The following is a 13,672-nucleotide window of genomic DNA, read 5'->3' on the forward strand; positions in this document are numbered from 1 at the left end:
AGCATCTTAAAACCTAACAAATTTGTTCCATCATGAGCTTTCATGTGTAAGACCCACTTCTTCATATGTTGTCCATTTCCTCTTGCTCTCAAACTGTGGGTCAGCTTCACTATTTTGCTTAGGCATAGAGCCATTTGGCATCTGATTGCTGGGGCCTGGACTTAGTCTTTGAAAGCTACCCTCTGGAGCTTGCATCATTAACCTGTGAGCTCTCCTCTATTTCTACTCCTGTTCATTGCAGCACCTGAGACCAACAGTTAAAAATATGAGAATATAGCATTTGTGACATGTAAGGGGTGAAGATTCCTAGACAAGCATGGATGGGCAAGAACTCTGACAAAAGCTTCCTAGTTTTATACTTGGGTATCATTTCTAAGTCAACTTGTTTGCAGGTCAGAATCAGTACCTTAGTGAGAGGAATGCTTTCCTCGATAACAAGGGAATAGCAGAGCTTTGGGGCCAAGACCTCAACTATGATCCATATAGTATCTGTACCTGTGGCTTTGTCATGCAGGTTTTGCAATTCAGTATTAATTGTGTCTGGCTTTGTGTTCTGGTGAAGATTCTTTATGTTGCAAGTTCAAAGAACCCTTGAGAATGTATTGCTTGTACCTTTGAGTAAACATACCACAAGTTAAACCTACGAAACCTACCACAAGCTCTTTGTTCATATTTCTAACCATCATGAAGTTGCAAGGATTTTTTTTTTTTTAAATTACATGCATGGGATTTTAACATATGTGATGGGAGAAGAACATGGGTTTTAAAGAAACAAAAAAGAAGTCATGTAACACTTTAAAGATTAACAAAATAATTTATTAGTTTATTAATTTATTATTGTTTATTATGTATTTATTGATGATTTATTAATAATTTTGTTACTCATTAAAGTGCTACATGCCTGATTTTTTGTTTTGATACAATACAGTTTAATGTGGCTATCTCTCTGTTACTACTCAACATGCATGAGTTTTAAAAGTAGATGATACAACTGGAAATAAATTGTTGCCTGACAGTTTTCTATTCAACCAACTTCACATCTGTATTGTAATCTGTTTATCTTATTTTGAAGCAAACACATTTGAATGCCTTATCAGTTATTGAAAGTCAAAATAGAGCTGCCTTCTGCTTAGAGATATAGGAGCATGCTGCTACTTGCCCTTCTTTTGTCCTGCTTGGCTTGTTGCCTTGCACATGGCTTTTGCATATTCCTAACTAAACCATTTGGAGAGAGAAGCTAACCAAATAACTAGATTGCAGTTTCTGTCTTTTATTTCAGATCATTTAAAAATCTGCTCAGCTTCCAGGGACAGCAACGTGATATTGTTGTATACTCTTTCTCTGGGCCAGGTTCTGACACCTTATTCATGTTGAGTAGTAACTTACTGAGAGAAGTGGTCCGTTGAAATCAGAAACATCAAGTGGAGTCAATTGATGCTCAGCTTGAATAAGGTTATCAGAACCTAGCCCTACAGTTAGAATCAAAATAATATAATTCCACTGGAAGACACTTTTGAGCTCCCCAGGATTAATACTGGAATTAAACCTATTAGGAAAACTCAGATATTCTGTGTGAAAAAATATCTGTGCCCCTTTTAGCTGATCCTGATTGACCTGCAGTAAAATCCACTTCTAGTTCATAGGGGAGTAGGCCTCTTTACTCTTCTATGGCTGCCTTTTCCCACTCTTATTGCAGCCCTCTGGCCTGACTTTGTCACAGCAGGTACCAAAACATTTTTGGAAAATCGGTGCTGCTGGCTGCCAAGATGAAAAGCAGGACATGCACATCACTTATGTTGCTGTTGAACAACTGCTCTGAAATGTCCATTTGCCCAGGCTGATGTAGTAGGAGGATGATGGAAACAAATAACTTACTGCTTTGCAGTTTGGTTTCTCAAATCCTGTTAAGCTAGTCTGATTGTCCCTGTGCTTTTTGTTTGTTTGGCTTTGTTTTTGTAATACTAGTGCTGTGCTGCAATTGCACCTAGTTTACAACTGAGTTGCGTCAGACGGTAGATGTAGGAAGAATAATTCCATATGTACTTCTCATCACAAATCCTGCATAGCCTGTTCCCGACTTCTTGGTACAACAAAGTAATTGTGTTTTAAGAGGTATGGAAATACTGAACTATACAACGCAGATGTTACTAGTTAGGAACAGCTGGGCTTTCCAAGAGTGCAAGTCAGGAATACCTGTACCCAGCACAATAGCCTGTCTGCTGTGGATGATACTTTTTAGGACCCATATTTAATTACTTTGCCCATTAAATGTGGAACTCTGGGATAACATCTTCCAAGAGTGCAGTGGTAGTATTATTTCCTCATTTGCTTATTTCTCATCTTCTATTTTAATTAGCATCAGTTCCATTTGAGACTTAACAGGGTACATTCGGTGTGAGTGAAAAGTCATGTGTTGGCTTCCCCGTTATCAGTCTGCTTTTACTCAGGATAGTCTCTCAGCCTACATGTCAGACCCACATCCCTCAACAAGTTAATCACATAAGCTGCCAAAAGACACACACTTTGTGTTAGCATAGCACTAGCTTAGAAAACATGCTTACATTTCCAGGTCTGTACATGGTAAACCATCAGAAAGGTTGGCAAAACTGGCAGATCTTGATTTAGATTTGCAACTTTGGTAGAAGTTAAGTGAGAATTAATGTATTCGAAGAAACCACAACTTGGACAGCAAGGGCGCCAGCTCAGGAGGGCGTAGGTGTGGGGGGAGACTACCGCGTGTCGGGACACTGCTTGCTCTTCTTGCCCTTTCCCTCACGATCTGATTGAGAGGGACAAGTGCTCAGCTTGCCTGCATTTCTGTCACTCCCAGTTGATGAGGGGAGGGGGCAGAGGAGTATGTGACACATGCTGTGTGCTTTCCTCTTGATCCCTGCCAGTGAGGGGAATGGGAAGAAGAGCTAGCAGCTTCCTGGTATGCACAGTTGTAGTCACCCTCCTCCCAAGCTCTGCAGAAATGACACCTGTGTTGGGCATACAAATAAAATAAGGGATACTGAGCTTGGAGGTGGCCTTTGATATTTTGCCTAGATTGACTTTTGACTAAATTTATTAAAAATATGTTTTTCTTATTACACAATAAATAATGATTTACAGTGGGGGTTTCTTGTACTCATGCTTAAAGTGAACAGATATTGTCTCAGCTATATCCTTAGCTACCATAAGTTGATGTGGCTTCTTTGACTTCACTGGAGCTACACTGATTTACACCAGCTGCAAATTTAGCTTTCTGTCTTGAAACCTACCTGGCATCAGGCCATAAAGCAAATAAGTACATGTATTTCCCCAGGTACCAATAAAAAGCAGCATAAACACACGATAAATCACCCAGGCAAAACTACTGTTTTAAAACAATCAAATTGCAAAGGAATCATTTTATGTCAAAAAGAAACCTATTTTTTGCATATCACAAAAATACCCAAGATGACATAAATCAGCCAAAAGAAAAAGCTAAAAGGCTGTTTGTGACACTCTGTTGCCTGCTCATTGTATTGTTAGTTAGTTAGTTCAGTTCCATACATTACCATTGCACAGTTTTAGACTCCTTGTTGAGGTCTTAACTGTTTCTAGGCTTATGTGTTCACTATGTTGTATGTACATATTAGCTGCGTCTACACGTGCACGCTACTTCGAAGTAGCGGCACCAACTTCGACGTTAGGCGGCGAGACGTCGAAGTCGCTAACCTCATGAGGGGATCGGAATAGCGCCCTACTTCGACGTTCAACGTCGAAGTAGGGACCGTGTAGACGATCCGCGTCCCGCAACGTTGAAATTGCTGGGTCCTCCATGGCGGCCATCAGCTGGGGGGTTGAGAGATGCTCTCTCTCCAGCCCCTGCGGGGCTCTATGGTCACCGTGGGCAGCAGCCCTTAGCCCAGGGCTTCTGGCTGCTTCTGCGGCAGCTGGGGATCTATGCTGCAGGCACAGGGTCTGCAACCAGTTGTCAGCTCTGTGTATCTTGTGTTGTTTAGTGCAACTGTGTCTGGGAGGGGCCCTTTAAGGGAGCGGCTTGCTGTTGAGTCCGCCCTGTGACCCTGTCTGCAGCTGTGCCTGGCATCCCTATTTCGATGTGTGCTACTTTGACGTGTAGACGTTCCCTCGCTGCACCTATTTCGATGTTGGCCTGAGCAACGTCGAAGTTGAACATCGACGTTGCCGGCCCTGGAGGACGTGTAGACGTTATTCATCGAAATAGCCTATTTCGATGTTGGCTGCACGTGTAGACGTAGCCATTAACACCAAAAGTTAATGAACTGTTCAAAAAAGGTACCATTGTTCAGTGGTTAGAACAGCAGACATGAAGTCAAGTTACTCTTTGGACATTCAGAAGAGTTTAGCTGACTCCTCACTTTCAGCACCTGTCTGGGATCAGATGTGCGAGAAGATCAGTTGATGAGATTTTCTTGGCTGGTTTGAATGGAAGCAGGAAATCTCACGGCATTGCCCATGCTCATGTATAGCCAAGACCCTTGCTGAGCCTCTGAAGCTGGCTGGTCCAACAGATTTCTGTGATTACAAAGCACTCTCCAAACCTGAGGAGGGGACCTTCTCCCTGTCCGGCGGGGGGGGAGGGTTATGATGACTCCTCTTGACATCTCCACATCAGGAACAGCATCCTCCTTTACTGACAGATGGCCTGGGAGAGTCTGAACTGAACAATTAACAGCTGAGAAATGGGGCTGACCTTTGGACAAAGCAGCAAATTATCTACCCAAAGCTCCTTATCCTCTGGATGTGTGGGAGGGGGAGCACGGCATCAGCCCTAAACCCTCCAGCCTCACCAGCCATCAACAGATACAGCTTTAATGTCACATCTACAACTGGCCTGTTGAATGGCATTGGTCAAGTTACATCAGTCTACCCGAATCCCAATCAAATAAGGATGACACTCACTGAGACGTTGTACAGATGGCTTGACTGGTTTGTGTGTGTACGGTGCTTGAAACATTTAAAGTGTCATGTGCTGAGTGCTTTTACTTTCACTTATTTATTACATTAATATACGTAGCAAGGGAAAAATGTTACAACACCATTGACTGAATTCTGCTCTAAGTAAAGCCCATGAAATTCAGCTGAAGTCGTTCGTGGGGCTGAGGTAACTAGCTGAACATCAACAATCTTTACAGGGAACATTTATAACCATCTCCATGTCAGAAGATTATTTGATTGAAGAGCCTATACTCGGCCTGGCTCCATATGGAGTCAGATGGCAGCTATTCTCTTTCTGCAGCCATTCCTTTGAAATCATATGAACCATTTGTGAAGTAAGGTCTTGCTATGCATTAGTATTTATTATTATATCATCAATCATTATTATTACAGTAGTGCCTGTGCACCAGCCAAGAATGGAGCAAAGACATAAAGGGTCCTGCTCTGAAGAACATGTAGCAGAATGAGAGCCAGATGTGTTTGGGGCCTCTGGGTAGAACTAGAATACAAATATCTGTAGCTTAAAGAAATGAAAAAACAAACACCCAACAACCTTACAAAAGCAAACTTGTGAGAATTGCTCACAGTGACGGGCAATTTTGCCTGTCCCTTGGCAGGTGCTGCGGTGTTCTACAGACTGAAAGCTTCAGTTTGAATAGTCATTGTGACTCTTTCATTTCAAAGGGGAGTACGATGTGCTCTGCCTTTCGGGCTGTTGAGGCAGAAATCTTGTCTTGGTTGCCACATGTCCACGTTGAAAACTGGAATACCCGGCAGAGAAGCCCTGGTTGCTTTGGTCAGCAGTGCTGACTGAGCCACTCAAAGTCCAGTTGGTGGCACAGCAGGGGTTAGACATGCTCCCTTTTGGCCCAGACTCTGCATGGCTCCTCTGGCCAGCATGTCTGGTGCCTAGGCACCAGGGTCGCCACAGGACTCCGCGCGCTGCCCCTGCTCCGACTGCTGACTTTACAATTCTCATTGGCCAGGAACTGCAGCCAATGGGAAATGTGGTGATGGGGCCTGTGGATGTGGGCAGTGTACAGAGCCCCCTGACCCGTTTGCCTATAAGCCAGAGGGGAGACATGCTGCCACTTCCAGGAACCTCGTGGAGCCAGGGCAGGCAGTGGGCCTGCGTTAGCCCTGCTGTGACACAGACTGGGAGTTGCCAGACCCCACAGAGCATCCTGCACCTCAACCCTCCGTCGCAGGTTGGAACCCCCTCACACCCAGCCCATACGTGAACCCCCAGTCTTTCCACACCCAGACTCCCTCAACAGAACCCACACTCTGTCCTGCTCCTTAACCCCCTCCTGCACTCTGAACCCCTCAGCCCCACCCCAGACCCTGCATTTCTAGCTAGATCCCTTACCCTCTCCTGTACCTCAATCCTCAGCCCAGTTAAAGTGAGTGTGAGTGGGTGACTGTGAGCGACAGAGGGAGGGGGGTGAAGGGAAGAGGGACAGGGCAAGGGCATTGGATTTTGTGTGTTTAGAAAGCTGGCAAACCTGTATCACTCATTGTAATGACTGGTGGTACAGCATACGTGAAAGCAAAACCGTTTGGGGAGGGTGCATTTGACTTTCTGACCTTTGGGCCATACATTTTGTACAGGTGCACTTCTGGCTGACAAAGAAGTTGGGTACCCTTTATAAGCAGTACTTCAGCAAAAAGAGAGTGGAAGGCATATAAAGAGATGAGTCATATCCTCAGCAACGGTGTGAGCTCCATTGACACATGCTCTTGCTGAGCACAAGTTTCTGTAGAGGTGTCTTAATGCCACAAAAGGACTTAATGAACTCCACTTGGTACTTAAATGTTTTTTAAATACCGTAGACACTCATTAGTGCCCACATATCAGTGCCCTTTTGCTATTCTGCTCCTAACCAGTTGTTGCTGTTCTGGGACATGTCTATAAGTCACAGTAGGGATCATGTTACCAGCAGAAATGTTGCTCCTTGAGGGGTGGATGCTTTTACAAAGCATTGCTGCAAACAAGCATGTGCTTGTAGTGACTTCTTCCTTGTGCTCATGTATGATGATCAACATTCACACAGAACAGAGTTTCAGGCATACCACAAACCCATCTTCCACAGTGATGCATTACTAAACCCATACAACTTCAGTCCTTCTACATTCCAGAGATTAAAAACTTCTTCAAGATGTGTTGTCCAGGTCCACTCTGATAGTTGTGTGTGCATGCCCGTGCAGCCCATAGACCCTAATCCAGAAACGTAACCAGGGTCAGGTGTGCAGGAGTTGGAGGACCAGGAGGACCCAGTACTCAGGGCAGTGTTGGACTCTGCAGACCGTACCATGGCCTCTGGCATTTTCATGTGCCGCGGTGCGTGGTTACAATTGTTGGACACCCCCACTCCTCAGCCCCCCAAAGTCCAGCATATGATAAAGGTCTTGCCCCTGGACCATGCAAGACTGTTCATGGCAAGTAAGGATTCCCACTTACACAGTTTGAAGGACTCAAGGTTAACTCTCAACTCTCTGAGGATTCATACACTTGCACCCCTGAGGAAACAGTTTAAGCCACAACCCTGTCCCTGTTTTATGCTGGCCCACCTGGACAGGACAGCAGTTGGTGTAGAGGCAGGTATTGCAGGAAGAGGCTATGTTATTCATCCTCCTGCCGGGGCAGAGTTGCACTAAGCTAACACATGGTTCAAAACCCAATTTTTGAGAGTGCTTCTGAGGGTGGTGTACCACTTACTTACCCAGGTCCTTACCCTTTCATGAACTGATTGTCCCAATTTTACCATGCTTGGACCCAGACTACATCTGATCATTAGGTTCTGAGTAGGGTGGAACTGGCATGTTCTACCCAGTTCTGTACCCACCTATCCTCCCACCTCTCTTCCCTGTCCCTCATCAGGGACCTTTCACAACAGGCACACATACCCACGATCCTGGATTGCCTACTGTCCCTCAAACAACAAGGCCTAGCAACATCATCTGTGCAAGTACACCTGGCAGCTGTCTCCACTTGTCACCCAGGCATCGGGGGAGGGTCAGTATTTGCTAACCTGGTGGTCAGCGGCTTCCTGAAGGGATTATATGGTCTTTGCCTGCAGATACAACGGCCCTTTCCCCAGTGGAACCTTGATGGGTCTTATCCAAACTTTTGGGCCCTCCATTTGAACCCTGCCCTCTCACCTCCCTGCCCTGAAAGATTGTCTTCTTGGTAGCTATAACTTTCACTAGGAGAATTTCTGAGCTAGGGACACTTATTTCTGAGCCCCTGTATACCAAATTTTACAAAGATGAGACCCAGCTGTGCCCTCACCGCACTCTCCTTCCCAAAAGTGGTTTCCCAATTCCATGGTGATCAGGACATTTTCCTCCCTGTATTCTTCCTGAAACCCCATGCGAACAACAGAAACCAAGTGCCTTATTCCCGAGATGTCAGATGCACCCTGGCTTTCTATATTGAATGCACAAAGCCATTCCATAAATCTCCTGAACGCTCTGTTATCATGACTGAGAGGATGAGGGGTCTTCCCATATCCCCACAGCACATCTCAGCATGGATCTTATCCTGTGTATGGTCATGTTATGACTTGGTGAATGTCCCTCCTCTGCCGCTGATGGCACATTCCATGAGAGCTCACACCTCATCAGCAGCTTTGCTTGTGCACATCCCTGTTCAGGGCAGCTTCAGGGTACCAGTGTGGTCCTCCACACCTTTGCAGCCCACTACACCATCACCCAGCATCCTAGGGATGCTGCTGCCTTCCGTAGAGCAGTCCTGCAATAAGCAACCTGCTGAACTCTGACCGCTCCTCCAGGAGAACTGCTTCAGAGTCAACTATAGGAATGGACCTCAGCAAGCACTAGAAGAAGAAGAACAGCTACCTACCCTTTGTAACTCATTCAAGATGAGTTGCTCATGCCCATTCCAAATCCTGCCCACCTCCCCTTTGTTGGCATGATCCAGCAAGAAGAAACTGAACAGGCAGGTTGGCAGCGGCATATATATACTGCTATACCAGTGCTACTCCAGGGTGCTCCACAGCTGATCCACTGGGTACTGCTAGGGAAAACATTTCAAAGATCATGCATGCGGCACATGCACCCGTCGGAATGGACGTAAGCAACACATAGGAAAGAACAACAGTTACAAAAGGTAGGTAACCTTTTGGTCTGTTGCAGTTTTCCTTTTCATCCCATTGCCAGCACAGGATTATTCCCAATAACAACAGTGTACAGTTTGTTCTTTTGCTTTGTCAAATCTAGCATAGTTTATGTCATTTACACTTGGAGCCTATTTTTCAGTCTACTAGATCTGGCAGTTACTCTGAAATATAAGGAAAAACTCCTATGTTCAATCCCATTATTCCTACGTCTAACCCCCTTTTTAGCGGTAAGTGAAGTGATTCCTCCTAAGTAGAAAATGACAGCGCATAAAGGGCTTTAGAATGTATTGAGATTAAAGGCACTATATAAATGTAGGATGTAATGGTTATAATCATTGCTATTATTATGAAAAAATCAAGGTCATCATGAGGGGGAAGTTCTCATATAAAACAGGTGAGTCTTTTAGCTCAGTAATGGGACATTACTGCTCCTGTTTTTCTAGGAAACATGAAGAAAGAATTCTTACAAAGTACATGGTACTTTTATCTTCAATAAAATATATAGCTCTGACAATGTATGCCTCTGTGATTCTGGTCTCTACATCCGAGACATAACACAGTATATCCTGCTATTCAAAAAAAACCCCACTTTGTGTGAGGTAGAAGTGGAACCTTTTAATTGCTAATGAGGAAACATAAAAGCTCTAATTGTTTTTTAACAAAATAGCAAGCTTAATGAATCTTGGAAAGCCTGTGAGTGTCTTTTTTCTTTGCTTCGTCTAAATCTTGCCTCTCCCATCAATCGTTCAAGAAGTGTAAAATCTTTAATGAGGTTCTTACTGTAAGATTTCACTCATATGCAAATTATTGGAATTCCTAATTGCAAGATAGCTATTGATTCTTTACTGAGGCTTTTGAATTTATCACACTTAACTGTGTAGCCACAATCGTAACCAATTTCCAATTTTTATATTGTACACTTTTTCCCATTACAGATTTATTTTCTGGCAAATATGGATTGTGGTATCTGACAGACATCAAGAAAACTAGGCATGATATTGTTCCAAATCATCTCCCACCACTACCTCCACTTCTGGAAAATTCAGCAAATGAATTTGTTATGGTCAGTGGAGAGACTTATGTAGCTCCATCAGATATTGACAATCAAATATTCTTCTTTCCCTCCACAGGTCTGATTACAACAACATCAAGAAAATTGGATCGAGAGCAGCAGTCAGAACATTTTCTTGAGGTAAATTCTAACTAAGAATATATATTACAGGGGGACCTCTGTCTTCAAATCTTACCAATTTCAAGTAATGTGTTTAAAGTTTGTTTCTGGTACCACACCCATTGTCTAATTTTCCTGTCAACACTTAGTAAAATCAGTTCCCCCCCCGCACCCTGCATTTCTAAGGCAAAGCTTTACCCTCAATTGTTGTCCAAAAGAGTTGCAGAAAGGAGAAACTCAATTAGCTATACAGGGGAAGTAATTAAGTCAGCAATTCACAAAACAATCAAACGGTAGAAATAGACAATCTAATCTCTTTCAATAATAGTATTATTTTGTTGCTTGTAATAACAAGTTAAAATATTTTAGTGAAGACTTTGATATTTCAGTTGGCTGTCTTCCTTTAATGAACTTCTAATTATTTTTAAGGCCCTGAATTCTGCAAAGACTTCAGCACATGAATAATTTGGACCCTGTGATTATTATGATTATTTCTCCATAATATGTGTCCTCTCATCTGAATAGGTATCTCTAAGATACATAACTCTCCAAAAACTGTACCAGTCTATAGTCCTACATGTGGTTTGTACCTCATCACTTAAAAAGCATATGATCAGATGTTTTCCATCCTTTTTAACATACTGGGTTTGACTCTGTAGTTTACCGTGTTGTAACACTCTGGACTTTATTGAAGTTACTTCTGCTTCATTTCGGTGCAAGTGGAAAACCAGGGTCCCTGTGTAAAATCACGCACTATACACAGCCATCCATATAATGTTTTCAGAAACCCTTGTCACAGCATTGTGAACTAAAGAATGTCTGGACATAATAAGCACTCTTATAAGAACAGAATTGTTTTTTGTTACAATCATTATTGGCAGAAGAGTGTAATAATCTCTGCCTTCAGATATTCCTTCCCTTTGTTAGTTCTGCTTGAGGGAAATTCCAGAGCACTGGGTTTAGTGCAGAGCAACAAGGACCAAGGGTTAATTTCATACCTGACATTCTAATTTTTTTCCCTCTGTACATTTCTATACAATCCCAAACATCCGAGGTTAGAAATAAATGAAAAAAGAATGAAGGGATTTTTTTCCTCCTTAGGGGGACTTCTTCTGTTGGAATGATAGCTAAGTAATTCTTTGTTCTGATAACTAGAGATTTTTTAGCTTTTATTGTTGAGGGCGATAGCCAGCAGAAATGAATTTGGTCCAGATTTTGAAGTGCATATATTAATGAGAAGCTTGGGTTTTAGACAAGGTGTGTGAGGTAATATCTTTTATTCAACAGATTTGACAGGTCTGTAAGTCTTCGCTTCACCTGTGTTCTCTGGAGATCTGAATGAAACACACCAGATGCCAATTTTCCAAAGGATTCACCCCTGAAAAAGGAAGCCTTATACATCTTTAATGGTTGAGGGCAGAGGAAAATGCTCTCATATTATATAAAAGTTAGGTTTTAGCCCTCAGGGCTGGATGCTTTTACTCAGATTTTGTCCAGTTTGAAAGATATTGATGGGCCTACCAAGTTTTTGAAGGGTACATATGTAAAGAAATGAGATGAAGTGTTTAGGCTGAGCCAGAAGGTTTAGAATTGGGATTAATCGGATGAAACTGAGCCAAGAAAAATGTAGGCAATCAGGGAAGTAGAAATGCAAACAGCGAAGTCTGAAGCAGCCTCTTGGAGAGACTGGAGGAGTCCTGTCACTTGAGACTTTTAAACTAAACTGGGCCAAATGGGCAAAAATTTGCTGTCAGGAAGAGAAACATGTATTGGCAACTAGATGACCCAATAGGTCTTTTTCATTTGTTAATGAAAAGTTAACATTTGCCATGTCTCCAGCATACTTGGAGGCAAGTTCAACATGGTAAAAATAAATTGGCTGTTGATGGTTCAGAACCGAGCTGTCTGAGGTGGACACATTTTATGACACACTTGAAGCATTTTGTGAAATGTTTGACTCTCAGTGTGTTTAATTAACCTCCTAGGGAGTCCTTAATTGCCAAGATTACCATGGTCTCCCAGTAGTATGATGATTACCCTTCCGGCTTTGTTTCACACCCTCTCTCCAAGAGAGGCTGTCGGGCATAAAAAAAGAGTAGAACTGGCTCCTTCTGAAAGGATCTTATTAGAACTTGACCTAGCAAACTCTTGTTTCCGCTTGCACGGTGCATGTATGAGGCATTGACAGACGTTTCCTGTTTAGAACGCCTCTTAATTATTTTTAAATAGTTGTGCCTTTTTCTCAGCTTGAATTGGATTGGGACGTTGGCTGAAGACAACAACATAGGTACAGAACAAATTCCGTTGGTAAAAAGGTCTGTCTCCGCCCTGTTCACAATAGCTCTTAATGAAACAAGGCAAAATGAGATTGTGGGGACTCGTTGTTGTGATACTTCACAGTATTGTAGCACATTTTCTTTCAGAGCTCTCCAAGTGCTTCATGCTGATGCTTTACAGGCAGAGCAAATGGGGCACAAAGTGGTCAAGTAACTTGCCTAAGGTGTAACTTGCCCAAAGTGGAGTAAGTTACTGGTAGGTGTTGGCTTTCTAATTCCAGTAATCATCCTTGTTCCACTCTGCCACACCTGCCCATTGTAAAGCTAATTTAGGTAATTAAATGTCTCCTGATTCATACCAGAGTTTTGTCCCTCACGATATTTAGCCAGTTGATCTTCTCAAGAACTTGTGAGACATGAGGCTATTTGTTATGATCCCCATTGTCCAGATGGGGAGCTGAAGCATGAAGTGACTTGCCCAAGTCACACCCATAGTCAGAGGTAGCATCAGATATTGAACTCAGAACTTCCAAACCCCACCTAGTATGCTCCTTTTGTATCCTGAGCCTTTTTTAATTATCTGTATTTCAGTGTTTGTCTTTTTGTAATGGACACCCATGCCTGAGGATTCTGCACAAGTCAAATAATACACTCAAAGGAAGACATTAACTTTCAGACCCTGCTTTTGTAATAGACTTTACTCTTCCTGAATTCTTATCTAGCTTCCTGACTAAAATATTCAAATTGTTTGCAATTTTAGGAGGTACATTTGTTTTTTCTTTGAAAAGAGTTGCCTCTTAAATCTTACAGGTAAAGAAAAATAAAGGTATAATGACTTTGACATGCTTTGTAAAGTTATGTAATAATTTTAGGGTCTAGGTGCTTTTACATGGCAACTGTCTAGTAGCATTTTTTTGTGGCCAGTGTAAATAAACTTCAGTGGATCACAGACTGCATGGTTTATGATTTTTCAGTATACTTGCTAATGGGATGGTTGTAATTTAAGGGGGGGGAAATTATCAACTTCTTACATTATTTTCTAAGGGTATGGCTACACAGCAAAGTAATTGCAGAATAACAGCAACTGTTCTGAAATAAATTTGTGAGCATCTACACAACGCAACTGCTATTTCAAA

At 42.7% G+C, this 13,672-nt stretch overlaps 1 protein-coding gene across 3 annotated transcripts in view; it reads left to right on the forward strand.

Moving 5' to 3' along the window:
• The window catches only part of FAT3 (FAT atypical cadherin 3), a 670,845-nt gene that overhangs the window by 432,210 nt on the left and 224,963 nt on the right, over nucleotides 1-13,672 (forward strand). For all 3 annotated transcript variants that reach the window (XM_074984005.1, XM_074984012.1, XM_074984020.1), the window contains exon 4: nucleotides 10,220-10,281. In XM_074984005.1, coding sequence (XP_074840106.1) covers nucleotides 10,220-10,281 — 62 coding nt within the window. The remainder of the gene's footprint in view (nucleotides 1-10,219; nucleotides 10,282-13,672) is intronic.

This window comes from Carettochelys insculpta, chromosome 1 (genome assembly GCF_033958435.1).
Source record: "Carettochelys insculpta isolate YL-2023 chromosome 1, ASM3395843v1, whole genome shotgun sequence".
Taxonomy (NCBI): domain Eukaryota; kingdom Metazoa; phylum Chordata; order Testudines; family Carettochelyidae; genus Carettochelys; species Carettochelys insculpta.